Here is a 27,673-nt window from a genome sequence, read left to right on the forward strand (position 1 = left end):
TATTTGTTTTAATTTGGCAGTATATCGTGAATCTGTGCAATTTTTAATAATATTCATTTTCTCATAATGATGACCTACCAGCGGCAAAGCGGTAAAACTGCTGAACAGTGGTAGGTTGACTTGGGCTCGATGTCAAGCGAACGGGCTGGCTGCACGGTCTTTTTCGGAGTTTTTTCCATCTATAATGTGGATGCGAGCCAATTTCCTTTAAAAGTTTTCCACGAAGGCATACCTACCCATAGGCATATAGCCTGTCATAATCGAACCAAATCTTTCACACAATATCACATGAAACATTTTACATCTGAGAACTTGTAAATTAAATTAAAATTGCTCGTCTTAATGAAATGTTAATTAATGAAATGGCAAAAATTTTACGAGCCATAGAGGAATTAAATATTCTTACTGGCATTCCTAGTTTAAATAATGATTTTTCTGAATTGTCTAAAAGAGACTTTGGAATATATTGCTCTTTGCTTCTTAAAATCCACCGGTGGCCGAATGTTTAAAGCTACTGTACCTCTTAGGTGAATCTCCCTAGCTTATTTCCCGATGACGGAAATATCTAGTTACGTGAGTGCTTCCGTGTCGCCCCCATGCGAAATGTTAACGCTAATCAGTTTTCTTTTTAAAAAATTCGCTAGTGAGGTATGTCTTCTTAGGCAGCATTTAGCTTTGCGTGCTTTATAATTAACTAGACAAACTCTTGGTTAAAGATCCAAACCGCACCTTGTTTTCCTATTTGAAATTAGAAAGTTTTTTTTTTTTTTTTTTTTTACTATATTTTAAAGGAATGGAGAAAATTTTAAAGTGAACGCTTTCTTATTGCAATTATCCTTTATCAATGAATGGAAAAGAGTCAAATATAGAGTGATTTAAAAACTGGGGATGCACTTCTTTGCTTAGAAACTCTCATGTTATACTTCGTAAACTGGAAGCAATAAATAAATTTTGATGCTTATGCATAAATGTCCACGCGTTTGATTATTTAATAAAAAGATAAGTGAGGATAATAATTTAAATAGGATTACTTATGAGTTTTCTAAAGTATTTGATTTAATCTCAACGCCAAAAAATTAAGAATACACATAAGAAAAATAATCGTTTAAGGCTATTAAACTTCTGTTAGAAAGGTAATTCTTACCATGTCTTGGAAAAGAATACTATACCTGTAAGCTATTGCTGTTGGTAAGGAGGAAAGTAAATACGTCTGAATGCGATCTTCGAAACAGAACAATGTGAAAATTCTTTATAAGATTATCAGTTCCTTCACCAACTTGCTAATATCTAGAAAAAAGTAGTTTATACCCAAGAAATAATTAGAAAGCGAAGAAAGGAATGCGTGAAAAAATGAAGAGAAAAGATTGGTAATTCTAAGTGAAATTTGTGAAACGGAGATATAATGAAAAAATTAAGTTAGATTAAAAAGTATACGTGTTAAGTCTTGTTGCAGAAGCTCTAAAATCACAAGTTATAATTTTTCGGCATAAACGTCTTCATTGTTTCATCAAGAACTCTTCATTAGCTTGCGTAGGAACAAGCTTTTAAATATTATTACGACCTTTTTCATTCAAAAGCCAAAATTTCTTGAATCAAGTAATTTTTTTCTTATATCCGTCAGTACCTTTTTAAAGGTATAAATTTATAAAAAAGGTATAAATTTTTTATATAAAAATTTATAAAATATTTTATATCCTTCAAATTTTTTAAAAAACTGATATTAATGTCGCCGTTCTTTGCAGCAGAAAATTACATGCAGCTTTCTTGGTCTAAAATATCTAATTCTACCTGAATGGTCTATAATTTTGTGGGGAACGTGGAGTGAGAAAAATTGAAGAGACTGATTATATTGAGTCATTAGGTTATTTAGAAGCAGGAGATGTGAAAAATGTGCAGTGCACTCACCGGGACTCGAACCCTGGACCTCTCGAATAGGCATCGAGTGTGCTTCCAGTTACACCAAAGACATGCGAAGAGGGGGGAGAAAATACTTTATAGTATCATTATCCGTATGATTTATTAAGATATCCTGGTAAAACTTCTAAGAAACTGCTGTTAAGTTCGAATGTGATGGAAATTTCATATTCCACTGAGATAAAGGCTTTGATATGTAAGAAATATAATGCAAAAATGCGGTTATAAGCAACAGCTGCGCACCTTTATCCAGTCTGCATACATCAATATCATCGAACATTTCTCGTCTAGCTTTGAAACAAGTGTACAGAATATAAAATAGCCAGCAAAGATCATTTGAAACATGTCATGGAAAAGAATTGAGACAAAAAAATTTCAAACGCAACTCTAAAATAGATGGAGTTGTTGTCACGATACTTGCAAAAAGCTTTAAAATTCATGCAACTAAATGTTAACACTTTCTTTCAGAGGTTCGAAATAACAGAGAAGAAAGAATTCCTATATCCTCAACTTTTTAAATCCAAAATCTGCAACTGTTTATATAAAACGTTAAATTTTTTTCTGTTTCAGATTCCTATTTTCAACTTTTCTTATAACTGTTAGAAATGAAATATTAGTATAACAAATCTGTGAAATAAAAAACTGGTTGCATTTAGTTGCATTTTATTAATTGCTTTAAAAGCTGCATTTATGTGGAAAACATTTGGTGTATCCTCCAATTTCTGTAATCACTATAAATCTTGGAGACTAATTTGCATGGCTCTCATGACTTGCTTCCATGTGTGGCGTAAATTAAATCTAGTTTCATTTGAAAAGATTTTTATTCCGTAACCAGACAATTCTCAAGAGCTTTTTGTCATAACTTAACCAATAAACTAGCCATTACTTCATTCTTTATTAACTAGTACTGTTTTCAAGCAATAGTCGAAAATATAAATCGAATTCTATTTCAAATATAGTCAATTTTTTACACAAACTGTTCCTCTGAATCACACTTCCCTGAAAACTGGTTAGACATTCATTTCTGTCGATTAAATCTCTGTGCGATTACTCTAAGAATACTTTAAGCTTTTGCAATTCAGATGAAAAAACACATGAGTTTAAGATCACAAGAACACAGAAATGGCGTAAAAATATATATTTGTAATAAAATGAATAATTTTAGGAACATTATTTTCTACGTAAAAATATTATGGCTGATAATTTTTAATAATCCATAAGCTCCTTGAGAATGAAAGTCTTTTGAGTATGAAAACGCTTTTGCTCAATATTTTAAGTCAACGTTTTCTGTTATCTTCCCACCGGCGCAAGTATGCCCTTATAACTTACCTTACTTTATACCTTACCTTTTACACTGTTTTTAAAAAGGAATATATAACCGCAGTTGTTATATATATATATAAAACCCCTTGCACATTTTGCCAGTTCAATCTTAGATTATAATTAGAAAAATTATGTGCGTGATACACATTCTAGTTGCTATGATTAGTAAGTAAAGGCATTAAAGCTGTATACACGCAACTAGAAGTTTAATAAAATGAATTTACCTAAAAATGTACGGCTCATAAATGGCCGAGTGCTTAAGACTGATGAATACTGGGAATTTGACCTGGGTTCGATCGCACGAAAACGGATTGTCTGCACGGTTAGTTTTCGTGTTTTTCGCAATGTGTAGCGTAAATACAAACAAGTTTCCCTTAGAAAGTCCTCTAGGGAAACATCCCCTCTTAAACAGATAGCCATCGTGAGCTTTGCCATATTCAATTAACATAACCTAAAAATTTAAGTGTATATTCAGAGATTAAAATTACAGCTCAAATATAAAGAACTTGTATAAGCTGAAAACGAAGTTTCCAGTAACAGTTTATATAGAAGAATTATGTCAGCTAAAAGGATAGTGGAAAATGAATAATCTTCTTTGATGCACACTTCATGTCTCAAGCCAAATGAATAGTATTTTTCTACTGGGAGGTAGTAACTATTTACACTCAGCTCTCATTTAACCTTTACATTACATATACATTTGTCTATAAGCATAAAATAGAAGAGAAGCGCACGCTTACTTTAAATTAGGCAATTCATTTCTAAAAATTTTCTATTTCTCGGATATATGTGTTGGTGTTCTGACTTCTCTCACTTACCTTAAAGTACCAACAGAACAAGTTCACGAAACTCATGGCAAGGCCTGTCGCTGACAGAGCCTTGAGCAATACTGGTGACAGTACGACTCCGCTCATTTCCGCCTCCAACTTTGAAGGAGAGTACCCCCGGGGGGGAGACGGGTCTCAGAGTCTCTCACCCTTCTTTCCCTACCACCAATCTCTCGAGAGGACTTTCGGCTCGCAGCATACTAAGAGTGCCCCCATGAAGCACAGACATTATTCATTTACAAACATGCATGCCTTCTTCGGGATTCGAACACAGGCCCTTCGTTATTGTAATAGGCTCCCTAATCGCTATACTGTCTGGGCGACTCGGATATATGTACAAATCTCTGTTGGAAGTTAGAAAATGTATCAATGAAAATTTTTCATTCAGATGATATTCTGATAGTATCGTATTAAAAAAAGCGAAATACACTTTTAAATCATTATTGTGACTGCAATAATATTTCAGCAACGGTAATTTACTGTTTGATTTACCATTCATATATTGGTTATTCATCCATACTGTCCTCAAATTAAATTGGCCCACCAGCGGCCGAGCGGTCGAACTACCAGTGTTCGGTTACACTGGTAGTTCGAATCCCGCGAACGGGCTGGCTGCATGGGCGTTTTCGTGGTTTTCCCCATGTGTAACTTGTATAGGAGCCAGTTCCCTTAGAAAGTTCTCCACGAAGGCATCCCTTTCCTTAGGCAGATAGCCCTTGTGTGCTTTGCCGTAATTGAATAATCCAATCCAATCCAATTCAATCCAAATCCTCAAATTAAGTAATCTAAATAGCATTCAGTGCGAATAGAACACCCAAATTATCTCCTTCCATACGTTAGAAGTCAATACATAGAAGCGATATGCACGTTTAGCCTTCATTTAGGTATCTGAAGTTAAGTTGATAATATGAAAATAAAATAAAACTTTGTCTGTTTAACTGCGTTAACCAGCCTTTTCAGTTCTCAACATGTATGACAAGGCGTTTCTTCAATCACATGCTTAGCCACTTATCTAAAGCTTAATACCTACTGGAAAAGAAGAGAAAAAGATAGAACTTGTCCAGATAGCACCATACTTGACGAAATAATACACCTTTTTCACGAATATTTATCTATTTATTTACTTTAGCGTCGTCTTTTAATGGAATGTCTTTGCTACGCGAGAAAGTTTTATCGCTGCTTTAAACTGAAATCACAGGAAATTTACAATAGAAAAGTGTATAAATGTTATCTGCCTCTGAAAAGATGCTAACTAGAGTACTTATTAAGGGAAACTAGACAGTATTAACGCTACCCACCGGGAAACCCATGAAAATACTCAAGCAGCCAGCTCTGGAAATCTTAATATACGACGAAACAATCAGTAATTGCTGGTCAAAGCAATTATTGATGAGCTACATGATAGTAACGAATTAGCAAATAACGTAAAATGAAGCATATCTCATGTATACGATCCCTGTATGCAAATGCTCATAGGTTTCCTTGGACAGCTATCCAATTAACAGTTTATGAGAAGGTGTATATAGAGACTTTCCAAATGCTCGGCACAAATTTTGTCATTATCTTAGCTGCATCAACCAGATGAATTCTATCAAATCAGATAACTGAACCAGATTTGTTAAATTACTATTTTGAGAATAAAAGTTGGTATATTATCATTCTAAAGATCAAAATTCGGATTTATTTTCATATAAGCTTTTTTATATTTTTAACTATTTAACAGCTTATTTGAGTCTTAATATTTTAGAACGGGAACAATTTTTAATGTGTGCCTGCAGCATGTTAAAAATGGAAAAAATAAATTAAATTAATTCGAAAAAATTTCCGTTAGAATGACCACGAAAGAATTACCTCAACATAGTAATTGCGACACCAAGAAAGAAAAGCATAACGTTACGCAAATGTGTGTCGAGGAGATTCTAAGTGTAGTTAAGATTTGTAATAACAACGTTTTTAAATGCCTCTTCTCGATCTACATCATGTGGGAGGGGATTCTCTAATACGAAAGCCTAGGCCAATGAATTTTTTTCCTGCCATCTAATTAAGTGCTGTGATTTGATAGCACGATACCGCATGTTTCTCCACTTCTTATCATCTGTTGCAAGGGGACAGAATCGTTCAACTCAGAGATGTTGGTTTATCGCTGCAGCAGACAGCTACGTGTTTAATCCGGAATGCCAGCAATGTTCAATATTGTCTATCCCAGTGATTGCAAGAATAACGACGAACTCGGATGACAGCAAGTTGTGGAAAGAGGTGAACTCCAGCTCGGACTGATATCTGGATTAGAAAAATGTCGCCAAGTGATCTTTAATCAAATGCAAGTGATTCGTTTACTTGATTATGACAAAGAACTCGAGAGCTATCTGTCTAAGGAAAGGGAAGAGATGTATTCGTGGAGGACTTTCGGTGCTACTTTGGTAGACGGTTACACGGATTTTTGGCGATTTACATTGGCGCAATTGTTGGCGCGGTTTTTACAGTCGTCAGCCATCTTGAAAAATGCTGTTTTTACGTATTTCACGCATAGTAAAATATTCGAAACTTTAAAAAAATAAATATCGTTAAAAATAATGGATTAATTTTTTGCTGAAAACGTTGTTTTTATTAAGATGGCTGGCAAATGTAAATAAATACATTTACTAAGAGTATAAAATGCTAAAGTAAGGTTAAATTATTACTTTCATATAATAGAATAAAAACATTGCGCCAACATTTAATTGGAATAAAATATTACTTAAATTGAATATTGAATTAAAAACATCATACCAACGTTTAAAAGAATTAAAATTTTTCAATTACTTAAATTCAAATCCTTTAAAATAAGGTTTATAGGATATAATTATTTAACATTAAAACATGTGGGATATGGCAATAAATATCTCAGGAATTTTTTTAAAAAAGTGTATTAAATTTTTAATAAAAATTGAAGTATACAATAATAAAGTAAAAGAAAAATATGTACTTACATTTTTTTAAGCATTTTACTATACGCATATTGATAAGTACCAGAAAAAAAAATCTTGATCTGTTATCCACATTTCTCGCACTTCATTGAAGCAATTAGCGAGGTTTCCTTCAAAAATTTTTAATAAATTTCCTCTGACCCTTGTCACAATTAATAAATCTTTGATTAGGAAATCCAGGTTGGCCAAAATAAGGTCTCAAACGGCAATTTTTTTTTTATGCCGATACCAATAATTCTTGATAATTACCAATAACAACATTCATCTTCGAAACGGAGACATCCATTCGCTTTGAAATCTGAGGAATTCGAAGAGATGAATAATAAAATTTTAAAATGGCGCAGTAATGCACAAATATTCAGTAACCAATCAGGGAGCTGATTACATCACAGCTAGAATTAAAATTATTTAAATAATCATTCATAATAAAATCATATTTAAAAAATGCAAAATTAAATTGTGTTTTAATATTTAACAGCCATAAATAATGTTTAAAACATTAGATTAAATTTATAGATATTAAAAACCAATTACTTTTAAAATAATGTGACGTCATTCATTACATCATTCACAACATAAAATTCCATAAAATATCATAAACAATAAAATTTTTATTTCAAATAAAAATGCAAAATTAAATTCATTTTTATTATTTAGAAGTCCTAAATAATATTTAAAACACAGAATTTATGCATCATAAAACGCATTATTTTTTAAATAAAATGACAACAAAGTATCGGTTACCCTAAATAACGTGTCTAGCAATGGGTTTACCATAAGTTGTATGCTCGCCAAAAGATAAATCCAACTAGCCAGCCAAAGCCAGCCGACTAGAAAAGGATGTTTCATTGATTTCAAGGCCACCGCTCGCAAAAGATATCCTGGTGTACATCTAGGCAGCAATGGATGCTTTAGAATGAAGGACTATCCTCTTTTGAGATTAATCTTGCTTTTGTCTCGGAGGCAATAATGATCGGAGATTGGTCTGGAGAATACGTGACCAAAGTCTGAGACACAATATTATATCAGCCCTAATCTTGTAATGATGGTGTGAGACGATATAATATACGCTGAGAGGTCCCATTTAGTCTTCCATCTTAGTAAACTGACAGCTTATATCAATTTAATTATGGAAACAATGGCCATTCAAATAAGGCCGCATGTTGCTCGGGATGTTGTACTACCCTATGTGAACTTAATGTGCTTCTGTGGCTTGCTGCACTTTCAGACTTGTCCGTCGAGCATACGTGGGAAGTCATTGGTTGGTTACTGTAAAAGGAAAAGCCAGCTGCCAATCTTAATGTTTTTTATGCTTAAGTGCTTATTAGCGTGACAAAACATTCCTCACAGAACGATTGATGACATCACTGATAGCATGCCAAGATGTGTAAGTGGGTGTATTTCCGTACATGACGTTAATATTCCATATTGAATAAATCGAGAAGATATGAATATTTTATCTCCAGTCTAATCATTGGCGTATGATAAATATGTCTGTCAATGTGAATTTCTAATTTCTTCTTGCAGTTGCAATTTCAATATTGAGCACTGTAATATCATCTAGTGTCACTCTCGCAGCTGGAAAAAAGATACGACCAGACCTTTGAAACTAGCTCTGAAAGTTTTACTTACATAACTCCAGTTCTTATAATTACTTTTGATCCTCTTTACAATTATAAGTCTAGCATTTTCTGAAAAATCTTAGTTATAAAGACAAAATTCAGCTCCTTCTCGAAAGAAAATAGTAATTGCTTTCACAATTCCAAATTTATCTTTAAGTTTTTCAAATGTATAAAATCGCATGTGTCATACCTTTAGGATGGCAAATGTTGTAAGCATGCTCCAGGCGCTGACTACCACACAAGAAAGTAGTTGAACTCCAAGAAGATAAAAACCACCACCTTTGAATAAACCACTCCTTCCTTGACTTAAATTGAGCAAACTATCGTTGTCAATGAAGAGTCCAACTGCAAGCATGCCCCATAAACCTCCCATAGCATGTACAGCCACGGCTCCAACTGGGTCATCAATGTGACATCTGTCCATAAAAGGAGGAACCATACTCACTAGTATGGCTCCGATGGCTCCAACCAGAAGAGATTCCCAAGCTCGGAGGAAGCCAGAACCAGCTGGAATAATGGAATACTAATTAAAATAACAAAATGGTTGAAAATTAAGTATTTCAATTTATACCTCAGCTTCTTCCTCAAATGATGCAGTAGAACATCATCCGTTTATAAATCCCTCTTCGTTTACACACTTTCTTATCTATCTGTACATCGCGCCCATAAAAGTCGTAAACAGTCTTTATTTTTGCAACCATTGGTTATAGATGTTTACTTCCAATCACAAAAATTCTTTAAATTACACAAATATTCATGTTTTAGTATTTTAAACAATCAATTTTGAAAAAACTGAAAAAGTCTAAAATTTTATACTTTACGCAGGCCCTATATTTATGTTTATGAAAATTTTGTAAACATAAGTACATGTTAAAAATACGAAGAAAATACAAAATGTGTGACTTCCGTACGATAGGAATTGGCTGACATATTTCGTTTTGAAGTTGCATATCACATATTGAGACTGTACGCAAACTGAATAGCAAAATGTTTGCTTCTCTACTTAATTGGAAATAAAATAACATTTTAGGTAACAGTTTCTGACGTTAATAATGTAATAAAAGAGTTTTACCATAAACAATTTTAACTTTTTTTTTTTTTTTTTTTTTTTTTTGTCGAAAGAAATCTCTAAACACTTAACAAATGAGGTTCTGGAGAACAGCGAGGAAATATCGTACATGATAAATCTCTTTACATTTCATAGTTGATACTGAAAGGCAGCTATCATAAATAGAATGAGTGATAAGCATTTCTATGCAAATTTTATCATTAAAGTATTGATGAATATAAAATTTTTCCAAAAGGATCTTATTTGCAGTATTTTATAGAATTCGTGTTCTAGAAAATATTGGAAGGCATTTGGCCAACTCTAACGTCTGCAGAAATATTTTAAAGTAAAAATATTTCTAATTTAACTAATCTTTTGTGATATTAGACTATGATTTTAAAAGAATAAAAAACTTCATGAGAATATTAATAATTTGTTTTAATTTTGAAAACTTATAAATTACTTGCGTGAAAGTTATTTTGCCATACCAGATGTAACAAAATTATAAACTAAAAGAAGTTACACACTAGTAAATCATAAAAACCACTGATAGTCATTTAAAGGGTAAAATCAACTTCGAATTCTTCTAATTTGTTTATTAACTTTGCCTTGAGAAGTTCAAGGCAAGTGGAAATGACGTTAAATACCCTAAATTTTGAAATTAAATATGCCAGTCAATTTTTCCTGAACGAGAGTCAAATTTTTTGTTTCTTATTTTTTTTTAATGATGAATATAAACTCCTAAGTATAAGGACCGTATAAAACAGTTAAATTTAGTAATTTTTGTAAAACTAATTTTAAAAAAATATTTTTAAATGTCAAAACGTGCATATTTGCGTCGTTTCAAACATTTTTGTAACTGGAAGTATATGTTTAAAAGCAATGATTGAGAAAATAGAGTTAGGACTTTCGTAGTTACGTTGTATACATGAATGCATCGAAGTGTTTGCGTGTATAGAAATCGTTAGATGCATTTAAATTTAAACTGCTCTTTATATAATAACGAGTTTCTCGAATATATTTAAATATTAAAAATCATTGATCTTTTGTTTTATGTTATAAGAAATTTTAAACAGCAGACTTAAAAAACAGATTCAAAAATATCACGCAAATGTAATGGAAAAGTTTTACCATAAATAATTTTTAACTTGTTTCTATCGAAAGAAATCTCTAAACACTTAACAAATGAGGTTCTGGAGAACAGCGAGGAAATATCGTACTTGATAAATCTCTTCACATTTTTCGTAGTTGATATTGAGCGGTAGCTATGCTTATGAGTGGTATATGCTGTATGAGCGGTAGCTATCGCAAAAGCGATGCTTAATTCATAAAATGAGAAAAAAAAAAAAAAATATACTTTCTCGTCACTGCAATAGAACCATTTTACTACAGCAGTTTTCTCTCAGAAGTAGCAATCATTATGTATGCATTCTTTTTTTAAGCTTTTCAAGTAGTCTAAAAAGGTTTATAAAATACAAAATGTATTGTAATTTGTTAAATATTAATAAAATGTTCTGCATCTTTTGTGTTGTTACTTTTCTTAGATTTCTTTCAAGCTATTTTTTCAAACAAATTTTATTCATAGTTAATTTAATACAGGGGTAGTTTCAATAAGAACTAAGCTTAAAAATCTAGCGATTGTTCTTTGTCACAGTGAAACGGCGGTTCGTGAACTTAATTCATTCCTGAAGATAGTTCGTCACCTGATGAAATATTTGTAAAGAAAAATAATTTTCCTGATAGGAATTAATGTAAATGGATTAATCTGTTCCCGGATCCTAAATGATTGTTTACGATAGAATACTTTGTGCACGGCTTCGTAATACAAAATCAACGGAATTCATCTAATCTAACACATGTATACAATTCAGAAGACAAACAACAAAAATCAGCGTTAAACGCTGATTTTTGTTGTTTGTCTTCTGAATTAGCATTTATTCGGCGTGTTATTGTGTCTTAACATGTATACAATATTAAAACATACACAATATAAACATCATACTGAATACATAAAAAAATAAGAGAACTTAATTAAATTTTACCGTATCTGTACACAGTATCAGAAAACGGTGAAAAAGGGTAAAGCAGGAGAAATGTTTATGTTTGAAAGGTGAATGAATCTTTTGTCAAAAAAATATTAAATTACCTACTAATCTTTTTAAGTTTCTTCGTTTCCTTTTCTCTTAACATTGCTAGCGTCTACTTGAGAATCAATAGGTCTTTGTCCCCTAAAAATTTGTTCAATGAAAACATTTATGCGACGGCTTGCAACTACTTCGGCTTGCAATTACGGCAATAACATTCTTTGAAACATTGCACCTTACCCTATTTTGCAAAAATTTCGCGGATCAAATAACTAGGAACATCCTGCTTTCCTTCTTCCTGAGAAGACATTGCCTTCAACTGTCGCCTTTTGCTGCTGATTCTAAAGTGGTTCCAGTTCTTTTGTGCTGAGTTCATTTTTGTGATTTTCCATACTTTGGGTCAAGCTAATCTTGACAGCACGTACAACCATGGAGGTAAGAAAAGGACTTCCTTTCTTACTTCCTACCTCCATGCTTACAACCAAAAAATCTCTAAGGAGATTCTCCTTAGAGATTCTTTGCTTACAACGGCCGAATCACAGCTTTTGATCCAGTTCTTCAAGTTCTCTATACACAGTGGCCACTTGCGAATGTTTAATTTGTTCATTGTGCGTATTCATTTATCGATCGTTTACCGAACTTCGCATGTTTAATCTGCTGTAACCTTTTCTACTGAATTACGATGTAACTTCGAGTTGAAGCTGATATTTAATTCTGGGACAGGTTAAGTCTGGATCTTTTTGTATTCCGTAGGCTGCACAGCGAATCACTTAATATTCTTGAAATTCGATTCATTATTATTGATCAAGTCATAATATCAAAAGCTGAGCTGATACTTAAAATTAAATCAGAACAACAACATTCTTTGCAGTTTGGATTCAATGCTATTCATATCATATTCACTTGCTAAACAGGAAAATACCGATTTCTTCAGCTCTAAGTGTTTTATTGCAATAGAACGTTTTCAATTCTAGAATTTCATTGAAACAAGCAGAAAAATACCTGTGATTCGAAGCAAATAAAACACTTGTGATAAATTTCTAAAGCATATCTAGCAAACAATTTTTAGTAATCGATTTTGATTTATTTATTAACAATTATAGCTTTGAAAACTTTATAATTAAAATTAAAAAAATGCTAAAATTTACATATCAATTAAAATTAGTTAGATTCTGACATATCAAATAAAAAAATCCTATCAGGTTTTCGAATTTCAATGTTAAGAGACTTGTAGGGATTTATATTTATTTTAAATAACCAATTTAATTTAATTTTACGTTCTCTCCTATAAGCTCTCATTCCCCTAATTGTGAATGCCTGAATATTTACATTTGGTAGCGCGCGTGAAGTAATGCCAATTCTACCTTGAGGAGAAAAAGTTTAAATACCGAATTCTAGATGAAAAGTTAGAGAGTTTGGGCATTCGCCGTCACCTCTGTAGAATGAGCTTCTATTTCTGCAGTTATTGGTGGTTTATGTGGCATAACAGCTTTTACTTTGCTGCCACTAGTTTTCGACGCGGTTTGAAGTAACAGGAGTTTTCTGAGCCCCTGTAGAGAATTTCTACTATTTATTAATATCTTCGACTTTTCAGTTTAGTTCTTGTTATTTCATTACCGCCATAGTGAGGCGTAGTGTGTTAGCGTCACATCGACGCATTGTGATTTTTAGAGTTTAATAAAGGGTACTTTTAACCCTTCTCCTATGTAGTTCCTACACGCACATATTACATCTACAGTTGTCACTTAGAAGATAAGCAAGTGGTTCGTACAGACTAATTAGATTAACTATTTAAAAAATTTAAAAAATTTTACTGAAGTTTTATAAAAATGATTTAGTTAATATATGTAATGATTGTTAATTATTACTTCAAAATGTAATAATTATCAGCGACAACAAATCTCTAAATTTTGGTTATTTAAATCAATCTCTTATTGGAAGTTTTCTCTTTAAATCTAGGCTGCACTATTAATCATTATAAATGCGTAATTAAAGACATAAAATCGTCGGAAAAGATAAAGAACGAACGATAAAGGTTAACTTTGTAATTTGAAGTGAAATATATGGGTTGTTCTGAAAATAACTGCGGGCCCATTCTGTATAGGAAGATTTATACATCATAGCAAAGAAAACATTTGGTAATTAATCTCTGCGAAGACTCAAATTCAGAGAGAAGCAATAATATAAAAATAAAAATATATTACAAATGCATTTCTAAAATATAAAGTTTTTTTTTTAATTTCGTGGTTAGATATTACATGTTAATTTATTATTTTCATTATTTGGAGAACCCGAGGCATCAATAAATACGGCTCCTTCTTCAATATAAGATTTAATGCATAAGAAATTTACAAAGAATATTCATAATGGTGTTTTTAAACACACATGCTGAACTTAAGGCAGACAGAAACTTCTTGCCAGTATGCAGGCAGGCCGGCGCCGACAATAGGTGCAAGGTCGTGCGGCGCGTGACGCCGCTGAGCCAAAAAGGCGTCGGGCAATCATTAAAACAAGCAAATCGTCTCGCTGCCCGTCTGAACGAGAAAATTCTTGTCTTATTTGAACGCCCCTGCGGGAGTCGACTCCAGTAAAACCTGGGAAACTATTAGGATCTGTACTTATGCAGTCTCGGTCACGAGTGTTTAAATTCAGTCTTCACGGGACTGAAGTCATCGCTGGCAAAGGCTGTTTTAGGGTCGGCAGGGACCGTATGGTACTGTTTTGTCCGTTGGTTGTGGTGAAGCTATATAGTCAGATATCCATGGTTGTCTGGGGTGAAACACCCCCATCGATGGAGTTGGCGAATTCAGCGAGCCTTTAAACTGCTTTGGGTTTCCAGTGGGCGCCTGGAGCCTCGAAACTGCATATTTATATCTTTCCTTAGCTTCTCCCTGGGGCGTAATGGCAGACCGCACATTGAGTTGAATAATGTTAAGCAAATTTCGCTTACTGCGCATGCTTGATGGTGTACCTTTGGCGCGGGGAGAAATATTGGCGACTAAGCAACCCTACGCTAGCTTATTCGTGATCACCATGGCTGTCGAGTGTGTTCGAATGATGTTTACAACTGTAATGTTGTGGAACTTTGCTTATTAGTTATTTTAACGTCCATACCGATTGCACTTGCTTATTTTTCTAATATATATTTCATTGTAATTTGTCAATAACAGTGCATTTAATATTTGTTAATATATGTTCGTAATAATTCGTTATTTAAATGTAATTTGTTTACATGTTATAATTCAGTAATTGTAAACTGGAGTATCTCGCTTAGTTTGTTAGCGTATATTCGCGCTTTTCTTTTCTCATTTCAAAGAATTTAATAACTAGCATTAAGGAATTGTAAAATTTCTTCAGTGTTATTTGCAAGCACTTGTTATATTCCTCAGTGTTTGAATGGAACGTATGGTAAATCCTGAATTTGTTTTATTGCTTAAAAGTATAATGAATAAATTTTCAACTAATATATCCTAAATTTCAGTCTTTTTCTGAACGAAAATTTGTACAGTTCCAAAGGAATGTGCAGAATTTCATAGGTATTATATTTTACATTTTGAATGCAAACACTGCTTCACATTACTTCGCAATAATTTCAGCTTTCTAGTTGTTTGAGCAGTACAGCAAAAAATAGTATTTTAACACGGTAATTAATTTACATTTACATTATACTCTACGAAGATTTAAACGCCAGATTTGTTTACAATCAGATGGCAGTACATCTACCATATACCGTATTTATCTTCTTTTCAAATCGCGCCAACACAGTAATTACGCCAAATTGTTTTCTGGGCATGCGCAGCATGCGACATTCGTTTAACACTGTTCAACTCAATGTGCGGTCTGCCATTACGCCTCCCTGGGGCGCCTAAAGCCGACATCTGTATACCATGACGTAGTGTTAGCAGGCCGGATTGGTGGCTCGGTCTGTCTGACGGTGTTTAAGTGACTTTGTTCTGCTGTCCGGGGTTGGGGCCCCTGTTCATAGTAGATGTTTTTACCATTCCTCCAGAACGGGGACGTTGAATGTAAGTTGCTGAGTATTCCTGTTGACTCAGCTTAGTCTTAGCTCCTCCGCTCGAACGATAGGTTAGCCAACGCCACCTAGACTACAAAGCCAGAAAGCTCCACTTATGAGTCATCCCAGTTAGGCTATCGAAATTACGGTAGCGCAACGACCATATAGTTTCGGAAAGAACTTACAATCTATTTTTTTACTGTTGACATGTTATTTTAATATATTTATAATTACTTTCCTCCTTTAAAGCACTTGCAATCTTGATTTTTAAATTTAAATCGAATTTTCTTTAAAATAAATACTAATCAGTTAAAGTTACATTTTCAGCACAGCAAATGTTAAACTATTTTTTTCTGAAAGGTGTTATAAATATTATCAAAATTATATTATATATTTTTCTCATATATTAAATATACCTTCACCTTATTTAAAATATTTTAAATAATGTCAGACTTAGAACTTTTATTTTGATAACACAATCTAATTTAAAAGCATTTTTAAAAAAAAAATCCATTTCACTGAAACAGCAACTAATTTTTTTTATTATTATTATTCACAAAAACAGAAATACAAACTACTACTCAGAATCACAAAACTAATAGAAGGATAAATACAGTTTGAAAAAAAATAATGCATCATACAATTAGTTTTAAGCAAAGGATCTGATTTAATAAGCGAGATTAAAAATGTGGAATTAATTCAAAATTATTCGATTTGTGGGATTTTACACACATTTTCTACAGTGATCTCATAGGAAGTACAAAAACTGAAAAACATTAAATTGCAATTCAAAACATAAATTATAATGATAAAAATAGCTCGTTTTGAAATTTAAAAAAAATACAAGAAATAAAGTTTTTGGATTCATTTACAAGAGCTGGAGTAAAATATATCTATAAAGAGCTAATTATAATTTAAAAAATTATAATACAACATATATTGTCATGACGAGTAGAATGAATAGCATACATAGCATTTAGAGATTTGAACTGCTTCTGTGGTTATAAAAATTATTCATTTAATCAGAATTAAGTCGTAGCAATGTCTCTGTTCATAAAACTAATGGTTGAAAGTGAATTATATAAGTTATGACTTAAAAAATTTAGAATGGAAAAAAAAAATCTGTTTTGAAGCTATTAGAAAATTGCAGACATGTCTTTAAAGCTCAGGAAGTTACTATTAAACTTTTATATATTTGTGTTGCATTTTTAGACATTATTATTAAAACAAGTTAGATACTTTTTAAGACTAACTGTAAATTACTTTTTTATTTACTTTATCAAAGTTGATAATTTTCTTTTTTTACAAGCAGGTTTTTTTAAATCATTTTTTTGTTTACAATAGTTGTTTAACATCGTGTTTGTAGAGGATTTGATTATATTTTCAGCTATGGGATCAAAGGAATGGCCTTTTACACATGGTTCAATATCCAAATCCTCATTTGACATCAAAGCATTCAGAGTTAAATTTACAGCTAAATTTCTTTGAGCAGGGTGTTTTAAAAACTTACTTTCAAACTCTTGAGATACAAGTTTTTGTACTACTATAAAATTATATAAAACAATATTTAAAACATGAGGCATAGGATACAAAAGGCCACCCCTATCTAATTTTCTGATTAAATTAAATTCGGAAGGGATATTGAGTTCCCTATCAATAACACTAGTCATTTTACAAAATTCACATGGATATTTTTTAAAGGTAGAATAAAGGCAATAACCAGCTATATAAGTTAATATGGGAACATATGGCTGAGCTTCTATCATGTCGTTTTCAGATACTACAAGAGAAAAAGTTTCCACAAGGGATAAATCAATGTTTTCCTCCTCACAATCATTCCTTTCATTTATTTCAATAGCAATATTTCCAAAAGTACTTGAATTAAGCTTTAAAGGTAATAAGCTTTGCATTCGTAATTTTGACTCAGATTCATAAACCTGTCTAATCGAAAAACAGTATTGCAAACCAGAAAGTTGGCGATACTTGCCAAAACGATCTTCTAACAAATCTGTTTGTATTTTACCAGGTAAAAAATAATTCATGCCTAGCTCTTTAATGCAATACTTGCCCAATTCAATAAGTGCATATGTTGTGTTTCTCAGAGCATCATGAGTTTCTTTTGACAAGCAACCAGTAGTGCATTTTGCATCTTTCCATTTGTCCAACCAGTTTTCAAAGTTATTTAAATACTCAACATTTGAGTCTACATTTGAAAATATCAGTGGTTCTTGAAAAGAACATTTCAGTCGTTTGCCTTTAAGAGGTGTTTTGGTATTTACTATACACCACCATTTATAAATTATATCTATAGAATTAGCTGTTGATTCATAACTATCCAAATTGTGTTTATTACCTAGTTCTGTAAAGGCTGTGATTACCCAGTTATTAAACACTTGTAAAACTAATTTAACATTTTGCCTTTCAAGATTTGAAGGCCATAAAGCTTTAAGAGTTAAACCATACCCATATTTAATTAAACTATCAAATTCAAGATCATGTAGTTTTCTTATAGTATTAAATGAGGCTGCATTAAATTATTCACTGCCAACAGCGTTAAATTTAGGAAAATACATAAACAAGCCATCATTTTTTTGGCCAATCCAATTGTTACGAATACATTTTAACAAATGAACAGGATCAATGACAAAGAAAAGGAGTCTGTGTAGTTCATATGGATTTTAGTACATAATTTTAATTTCATGCTTCTCACTAATGAAGGATATGGCTTTCCTGTTAATGCTATTATTATCACTAACCACACAAACTACCTTAAGACCTATCTTTTCAATACCTACAATTACATCTCTTAAAATTTCAAACAATTTTTCTGCACTAAATGATTTTATTGGCAGGATGTGAGCAACATCTTTGTAAGATGATAATCAGCTTCTAATCATAAATGTATATGCTGAAGAAGCAGCAAATGCACTGTCATATGCAGAACCAACAATATTGCCAGCTTTAAAATCATAAAAAAGTTTTAGATGAATTTCATCCATCATTAATATTACATTGTGCTCACATTCTTTTACAGTTTTAAATTTTTGTTGAATATACCTTAAGAAATTAGAGTGCTGCTGCTCTTCAGAGACATTTAGATTAGAACATATGTTTCGTAGAGTAACAGTGTGAGGCATGATCAGATTTCCAGAATTTCGCATAAATTTATAGGCGTGGGGTGAAATCGAATTTAAAATACAGGCAAAAATTTAGAAATGGGGGAATATCTTAAACGTTGTTTTGGAAGGCACAGCAAATTCATTTGCTCTTTTAAAAATACATTTTTTTATCATCTGAAACAATGGCATCCAGTTTATCTATAAATATATTAATAAAATTAATTATATTTACAATACTTTTTGGAGCTCCTGCTTCTAGAAGTTCAAGTGCATTTAAAATATTATCAATTTCATGAATAATTTTAACATGCATGGGTAACTTACTATCATTTAACACTTTTAGTTCTGCAGATTGGTGAAACGCTGATAACTGCATACTATTATTGATAGAAATACAGTATTTAAATACTGGAGAAGGACTTATTTCAAAAATTCCAATAACAATTGTATTTGATTTCATGACAACAGTAAATTTTTGAGTAAAATTGTTGTAATTCACTGAATGTTGTAAACACTGATTTTGAATCCTCAGATTTTTTTGACATAATGCTTTTGGAGATAGCCATTTGTAGTTGTCGGTTTTCACGGATTGTTTGTCGTTCTTTAACACTTTCTCTTATGGATACATCAGTGGATAAATATGATGGGGCACCAGGAAGTTTTGTTGGAACTGCATCTTTCCTTAGTCTCGGAATTTTTAATGGAGCTGATAATGTTTCACCAGTTTCTTCAAGATGCATATACGTCTCCTTTTCAATATCACAAAGGCTAAAATGAAGTTCACACACCTGTAAAAAAGTAATTTTCACTTAAGAATCTGTTATACATATACATACAATTTACAAGATTGAAATCGGTTTAAAACCAATTCATAACTGTATTTTAAAACTTATAAAACTGAACTTACAGAATAATTTTCTTTTAATTTAGATGTTAATACTAATTCAATATCTGAATGTAACCTGTTATGCACAAAACAAGCAGATACAATTACAGTTTTAAACCCAGAGAATCAGTTTTTTGCCCAAAGACAAATATTTTAGCAAAGAATTAAGGTGATAAAATATTTATGAATTCAAGAAATGAGTTTATAATGCATCACAATTTCTCCTTTCGGAAGAAAAAAGAACCTCACCAAAATGAGAATCGAAGTACATCATAACACAATTTGCAATGTTTGCATAAACAAAAATAAAATACGTAATTTCCCTGATAAGTTAAAAATTTTGTTATTTTACATCGTGCTTTGGCTACATATTATGATTTATACATCATGTAATGCAACCAATAGTACGATACCCCTTTAGAAATATCTTAACGTTTTTAAAAATATGCAAGAAAATCGTGTACTATAAGAAATTTAAGCAAATAATGTGACAAAAGTAGTTATTACAGCAGCATATAATTTTACAAAAGAATAGCGTTATCTTTAGATAACTAAGTACTATTAAAAATATTAACATTAGTAATAATAAATATAAATTAACTTACCTTAGAATTTTTAGTTGGCTCGAAATTGTCTCGTTTTATTGAATAAATCCATTTCTTCTTCAATTCAGGATCTCTTGGGAAGGAAAATACGTGGACACGAGGTCCACCATTATAGTTTCCTTTACATAGGGGTACACAACATTTAAACACCATAGTGAAATAAAATAAGTGCCTTAAAACATAATACTACTATAAGAATAATTGACGAGGATTTTAAAACACGTGCAAGCGCAACGGTTATGCCACACACATCGACGACTTCACACCTGCAGCTTCGTTCAGTGCTAAGCCTAAGTGTGATGACTCATAGCTTCATTCTCACACCAGTATTCCGGCTTTGTAGTCTAGGTGGCGTTGGGTTAGCAGCCTCTTGGATCGCCTCTAGGGGTTGAGGCGTCTAACTGTGTTAAGGCAACGCCACCTAGACTAGAAAGCCGGAATACTGGTGTGAGAATGAAGCTATGAGTCATCACACTTAGGCTTAGCACTAACGAACACTGAACGAAGCTGCAGGTGTGAAGTCGTCGATGTGTGTGGCATAACCGTTGCGCTTGCACGTGTTTTAAAATCGTCGTCAATTATTCTTATAATAGTATTATGTTTTAAGGCACTTATATTATTTCACTATGGTGTTTAAATGCTGTGTACCCCTATGTAAAGGAAACTATAATGGTGGACCTCGTGTCCACGTATTTTCCTTCCCAAGAGATCCTGAATTGAAGAAGAAATGGATTTATTCAATAAAACGAGACAATTTCGAGCCAACTAAAAATTCTAAGGTAAGTTAATTTATATTTATTATTACTAATGTTAATATTTTTAATAGTACTTAGTTATCTAAAGATAACGCTATTCTTTTGTAATATTATATGCTGCTGTAATAACTACTTTTGTCACATTATTTGCTTAAATTTCTTATAGTACACGATTTTCTTGCATATTTTTAAAAACGTTAAGATATTTCTAAAGGGGTATCGTACTATTGGTTGCATTACATGATGTATAAATCATAATATGTAGCCAAAGCACGATGTAAAATAACAAAATTTTTAACTTATCAGGGAAATTACGTATTTTATTTTTGTTTATGCAAACATTGCAAATTGTGTTATGATGTACTTCGATTCTCATTTTGGTGAGGTTCTTTTTTCTTCCGAAAGGAGAAATTGTGATGCATTATAAACTCATTTCTTGAATTCATAAATATTTTATCACCTTAATTCTTTGCTAAAATATTTGTCTTTGGGCAAAAAACTGATTCTCTGGGTTTAAAACTGTAATTGTATCTGCTTGTTTTGTGCATAACAGGTTACATTCAGATATTGAATTAGTATTAACATCTAAATTAAAAGAAAATTATTCTGTAAGTTCAGTTTTATAAGTTTTAAAATACAGTTATGAATTGGTTTTAAACCGATTTCAATCTTGTAAATTGTATGTATATGTATAACAGATTCTTAAGTGAAAATTACTTTTTTACAGGTGTGTGAACTTCATTTTAGCCTTTGTGATATTGAAAAGGAGACGTATATGCATCTTGAAGAAACTGGTGAAACATTATCAGCTCCATTAAAAATTCCGAGACTAAGGAAAGATGCAGTTCCAACAAAACTTCCTGGTGCCCCATCATATTTATCCACTGATGTATCAATAAGAGAAAGTGTTAAAGAACGACAAACAATCCGTGAAAACCGACAACTACAAATGGCTATCTCCAAAAGCATTATGTCAAAAAAATCTGAGGATTCAAAATCAGTGTTTACAACATTCAGTGAATTACAACAATTTTACTCAAAAATTTACTGTTGTCATGAAATCAAATACAATTGTTATTGGAATTTTTGAAATAAGTCCTTCTCCAGTATTTAAATACTGTATTTCTATCAATAATAGTATGCAGTTATCAGCGTTTCACCAATCTGCAGAACTAAAAGTGTTAAATGATAGTAAGTTACCCATGCATGTTAAAAGTATTCATGAAACTGATAATATTTTAAATGCACTTGAACTTCTAGAAGCAGGAGCTCCAAAAAGTATTGTAAATATAATTAATTTTATTAATATATTTATAGATAAACTGGATGCCATTGTTTCAGATGATAATAAATGTATTTTAACATTTTAAAAAGAGCAACTGAATTTGCTGTGCCTTCCAAACAACGTTTAAGATATTCCCCCATTTCTTAATTTTTGCCTGTATTTTAAATTCGATTTCACCCCACGCCTATAAATTTATGCGAAATTCTGGAAATCTGATCATGCCTCACACTGTTACTCTACGAAACATATGTTCTAATCTAAATGTCTCTGAAGAGCAGCAGCACTCTAATTTCTTAAGGTATATTCAACAAAAATTTAAAACTGTAAAAGAATGTGAGCACAATGTAATATTAATGATGGATGAAATTCATCTAAAACTTTTTTATGATTTTAAAGCTGGCAATATTGTTGGTTCTGCATATGACAGTGCATTTGCTGCTTCTTCAGCATATACATTTATGATTAGAAGCTTATTATCATCTTACAAAGATGTTGCTCACATCCTGCCAATAAAATCATTTAGTGCAGAAAAATTGTTTGAAATTTTAAGAGATGTAATTGTAGGTCTTGAAAAGATAGGTCTTAAGGTAGTTTGTGTGGTTAGTGATAATAATAGCATTAACAGGAAAGCCATGTCCTTCATTAGTGAGAAGCATGAAATTAAAATTATGTACTAAAATCCATATGAACTACACAGACCCCTTTTTTTTTGTCATTGATCCTGTTCATTTGTTAAAATGTATTCGTAACAATTGGATTGGCCAAAAAAATGATGGCTTGTTTATGTATTTTCCTAAATTTAACGCTGTTGGCAGTGAATAATTTAATGCAGCCTCATTTAATACTATAAGAAAACTACATGATCTTGAATTTGATAGTTTAATTAAATATGGGTATGGTTTAACTCTTAAAGCTTTATGGACTTCAAATCTTGAAAGGCAAAATGTTAAATTAGTTTTACAAGTGTTTAATAACTGGGTAATCACAGCCTTAACAGAACTAGGTAATAAACACAATTTGGATAGTTATGAATCAACAGCTAATTCTACAGATATAATTTATAAATGGTGGTGTATAGTAAATACCAAAACACCTCTTAAAGGCAAACGACTGAAATGTTCTTTTCAAGAACCACTGATATTTTCAAATGTAGACTCAAATGTTGAGTATTTAAATAACTTTGAAAACTGGTTGGACAAATGGAAAGATGCAAAATGCACTACTGGTTGCTTGTCAAAAGAAACTCATGATGCTCTGAGAAACACAACATATGCACTTATTGAATTGGGCAAGTATTGCATTAAAGAGCTAGGCATGAATTACACTCACGTTTGTGAAAATTGCAACACCAAGAAGGAATCGTCATAATTGCATGCAATTTAATACACAGTTGAGTGGTAGTGGTACAAATAAATGATTAAATGTTCAAAGCAAACAAACAAGAACAAGAGATCAGAATCAGTATTTTGTGTGGCCACCACGCGCCGCAATAAGTGCTGCTACACGACGTGGCATGGAGTCAAACAAAGTTTGAATGTCTGACTGAGGAAGAGCATTCCATATCGTTTGTACGCGTACCCAAAGTTCGTCTGCAGACGCAATAGGACGAGGATCACGAGCAAGACGCCGACCAATGACATCCCACACATGTTCAATTGGCGACATATCCGGGGAACACGCAGGCCAAGGCAAGGAAGAAGCTGTACCTGCTGCGCTGCAAAGAAGGATTTAACAATCCGAGCAGTATGAGGGCGGGCATTGTCCTGTTGAAATACAGCGCCTGGCAAGCTTTGAAGGAAGGGAACAGCTTCGGGCTGTAGAACTTCACGGATATACCGGTTGCTGTTCAGATTGCCCACAATTCGTAGCAATTGAGATCGTCTATGATATGCTATGGCGCCCCAGACCATAACTCCGGGTGTTCGTCCACTGTGGCGTTCGATAATGCACTCCGGAAGGTGGCGTTCACCGGCATAGCGTCTGACACGAATGCGGCCATCATGGTACCACAAATTAAAGCGGGATTCGTCAGAAAACACGACATGCTGCCAATCAGCACGCCAGTCTCTATGCTGATTGGCCCATTGTAGCCGCAGGCGGCGATGGTCGTGCGTTATGGGGATCCTGTATAAAGGAGTCCGTGCGCGCAGTCCACACTGCAGCAGACGTCTACGAATTGATGAAGCACACAATGAAACACCTGTAGCTATTGACCACAGTGCTGCCAATTGTCTAGAGGAAGCTGTACGGTCCGTCCGCGCCATGCGGACCAGGTGTCTATCATCGCGAGCTGACGTCACATTTCGGGGTCCACTCCCGGATTTCCGAGTTGTCCGACACTCGTCCGTCCACTGCTTCCAAACGCTCATCACTGTGCTGCTGTTACGCTGCACACGTGAGGCTACTGCACGATACGACAATCCAGCTTCACGAAGGCCGATGATTCTCCCTCGTTCAAACTCTGTAAGTTGTTCAAATCTCGCTCTCTTTTGTCGACGAGGCATAAGTACAGATTGAGTTAACGTTTACCACTAGCAGATAACCACCGATAACCATACACGCCTCGCTACAGCCGTCTATTTATTCGGATCCATCAGCCGTTCAGAGGGCGCTGCTCAGCATACGCATGCGCTACGGATTTGCAATTCTAATCATTTGCATATCATGCGCTACTTTGCATTTCCTGAAAATTTCAGCTCACTCGCGTAAGTCCTTCATGGTGTTGCAATTTTCACAAACGTGAGTGTATTTTTTACCTGGTAAAATACAAACAGATTTGTTAGAAGATCGTTTTGGCAAGTATCGCCAACTTTCTGGTTTGCAATACTGTTTTTCGATTAGACAGGTTTATGAATCTGAGTCAAAATTACGAATGCAAAGCTTATTACCTTTAAAGCTTAATTCAAGTACTTTTGGAAATATTGCTATTGAAATAAATGAAAGGAATGATTGTGAGGAGGAAAACATTGATTTATCCCTTGTGGAAACTTTTTCTCTTGTAATATCTGAAAACGACATGATAGAAGCTCAGCCATATGTTCCCATATTAACTTATATAGCTGGTTATTGCCTTTATTCTACCTTTAAAAAATATCCATGTGAATTTTGTAAAATGACTTGTGTTATTGATAGGGAACTCAATATCCCTTCCGAATTTAAATTTAATCAGAAAATTAGATAGGGGTGGCCTTTTGTATCCTATGCCTCATATTTTAAATATTGTTTTATATAATTTTATTGTAGTACAAAAACTTGTATCTCAAGAGTTTGAAAGTAAGTTTTTAAAACACCCTGCTCAAAGAAATTTAGCTGTAAATTTAACTCTGAATGCTTTGATGTCAAATGAGGATTTGGATATTGAACCATGTGTAAAAGGCCATTCCTTTGATCCCATAGCTGAAAATATAATCAAATCCTCTACAAACACGATGTTAAACAACTATTGTAAACAAAAAAATGATTTAAAAAAAAACCTGCTTGTAAAAAAAGAAAATTATCAACTTTGATAAAGTAAATAAAAAAGTAATTTACAGTTAGTCTTAAAAAGTATCTAACTTGTTTTAATAATAATGTCTAAAAATGCAACACAAATATATAAAAGTTTAATAGTAACTTCCTGAGCTTTAAAGACATGTCTGCAATTTTCTAATAGCTTCAAAACAGATTTTTTTTTTCCATTCTAAATTTTTTAAGTCATAACTTATATAATTCACTTTCAACCATTAGTTTTATGAACAGAGACATTGCTACGACTTAATTCTGATTAAATGAATAATTTTTATAACCACAGAAGCAGTTCAAATCTCTAAATGCTATGTATGCTATTCATTCTACTCGTCATGACAATATATGTTGTATTATAATTTTTTAAATTATAATTAGCTCTTTATAGATATATTTTACTCCAGCTCTTGTAAATGAATCCAAAAACTTTATTTCTTGTATTTTTTTTAAATTTCAAAACGAGCTATTTTTATCATTATAATTTATGTTTTGAATTGCAATTTAATGTTTTTCAGTTTTTGTACTTCCTATGAGATCACTGTAGAAAATGTGTGTAAAATCCCACAAATCGAATAATTTTAAATTAATTCCACATTTTTAATCTTGCTTATTAAATGAGATCCTTTGCTTAAAACTAATTGTATGATGCATTATTTTTTTCAAACTGTATTCATCCTTCCATTAGTTTTGTGATTCTGAGTAGTAGTTTGTATTTCTGTTTTTGTGAATAATAATAATAAAAAAAATTAGTTGCTGTTTCAGTGAAATGGATTTTTTCTTTAAAAATGCTTTTAAATTAGATTGTGTTATCAAAATAAAACTTCTAAGTCTGACATTATTTAAAATATTTTAAATAAGGTGAAGGTATAGTTAATGTATGAGAAAAATATATAATATAATTTTGATAATAATTATAACACCTTTCAGAAAAAAATAGTTTAACATTTGCTGTGCTGAAAATGTAACTTTAACTGATTAGTATTTATTTTAAAGAAAATTCGATTTAAATTTAAAAATCAAGATTGCAAGTGCTTTAAAGGAGGAAAGTAATTATAAATATATTAAAATAACACGTCAACAGTAAAAAAATAGATTGTAAGTTCTTTCCGAAACTATATGGTCGTTGTGCTACCGTAATTTCGATAGCGTAACTGGGATGACTCATAAGTGGAGCTTTCTGGCTTTGTAGTCTAGGTGGCGTTGGTCAATCCCTGCGGCGTCGATCGAGTTGACTGACAGCCGGGCAGCGAGTGCCGAGTGGGTCGTCGAGTTCACCGAAGGAGTCTCGTAGTTTATCGCGGTTAGTGCATCGTCGAGAGAGCGTGTTGAACTCCAGGAACGACTGAACCGAAGAGTCGGGAGCTGTGCTCGTGTGTAATCGAGTGCATTGCGAGTTGTAGCGTGGAGAGTCTCGAGAGTAAGTGGAGTTCCTAGAACGACCAAGCAGAGTCGATAGCTGTACTCCGGAAAGCAGAGTCGGGTGCTTTGCAGGAAGCTGTCTCCACCGTGATAGCCTGATAACCTGAAGGCTGTGTCGCTGATCGTGTCAGCGTGTTTATAGTAGTTCATCGACGACTGTAAAACGTGTTTTGTAGCTGTCCTGATAATGCTGGCAAATAAAGTGTGTTTCGATACTTCATCAAGTAGTATTGTCATTATTCACTCCAAATCCTCACAAACCCCGTACGAACGTGAAGGAAGAAAATAACGCAACAATATT

At 32.8% G+C, this 27,673-nt stretch overlaps 1 protein-coding gene across 1 annotated transcript in view; it reads right to left on the minus strand.

The window, feature by feature from the left end:
* The window catches only part of LOC118183857 (putative ammonium transporter 3), an 80,844-nt gene that overhangs the window by 4,809 nt on the left and 48,362 nt on the right, over positions 1-27,673 (minus strand). The window contains exon 7 of the mRNA XM_035353463.2: positions 8,843-9,159. Within this exon, the coding sequence (XP_035209354.1) occupies positions 8,843-9,159 (317 nt within the window). The remainder of the gene's footprint in view (positions 1-8,842; positions 9,160-27,673) is intronic.

Source organism: Stegodyphus dumicola, chromosome X1 (assembly GCF_044657685.1).
Source record: "Stegodyphus dumicola isolate Sdum_Otavi_A_Nest chromosome X1, ASM4465768v1".
Taxonomy (NCBI): Eukaryota; Metazoa; Arthropoda; class Arachnida; order Araneae; family Eresidae; genus Stegodyphus; species Stegodyphus dumicola.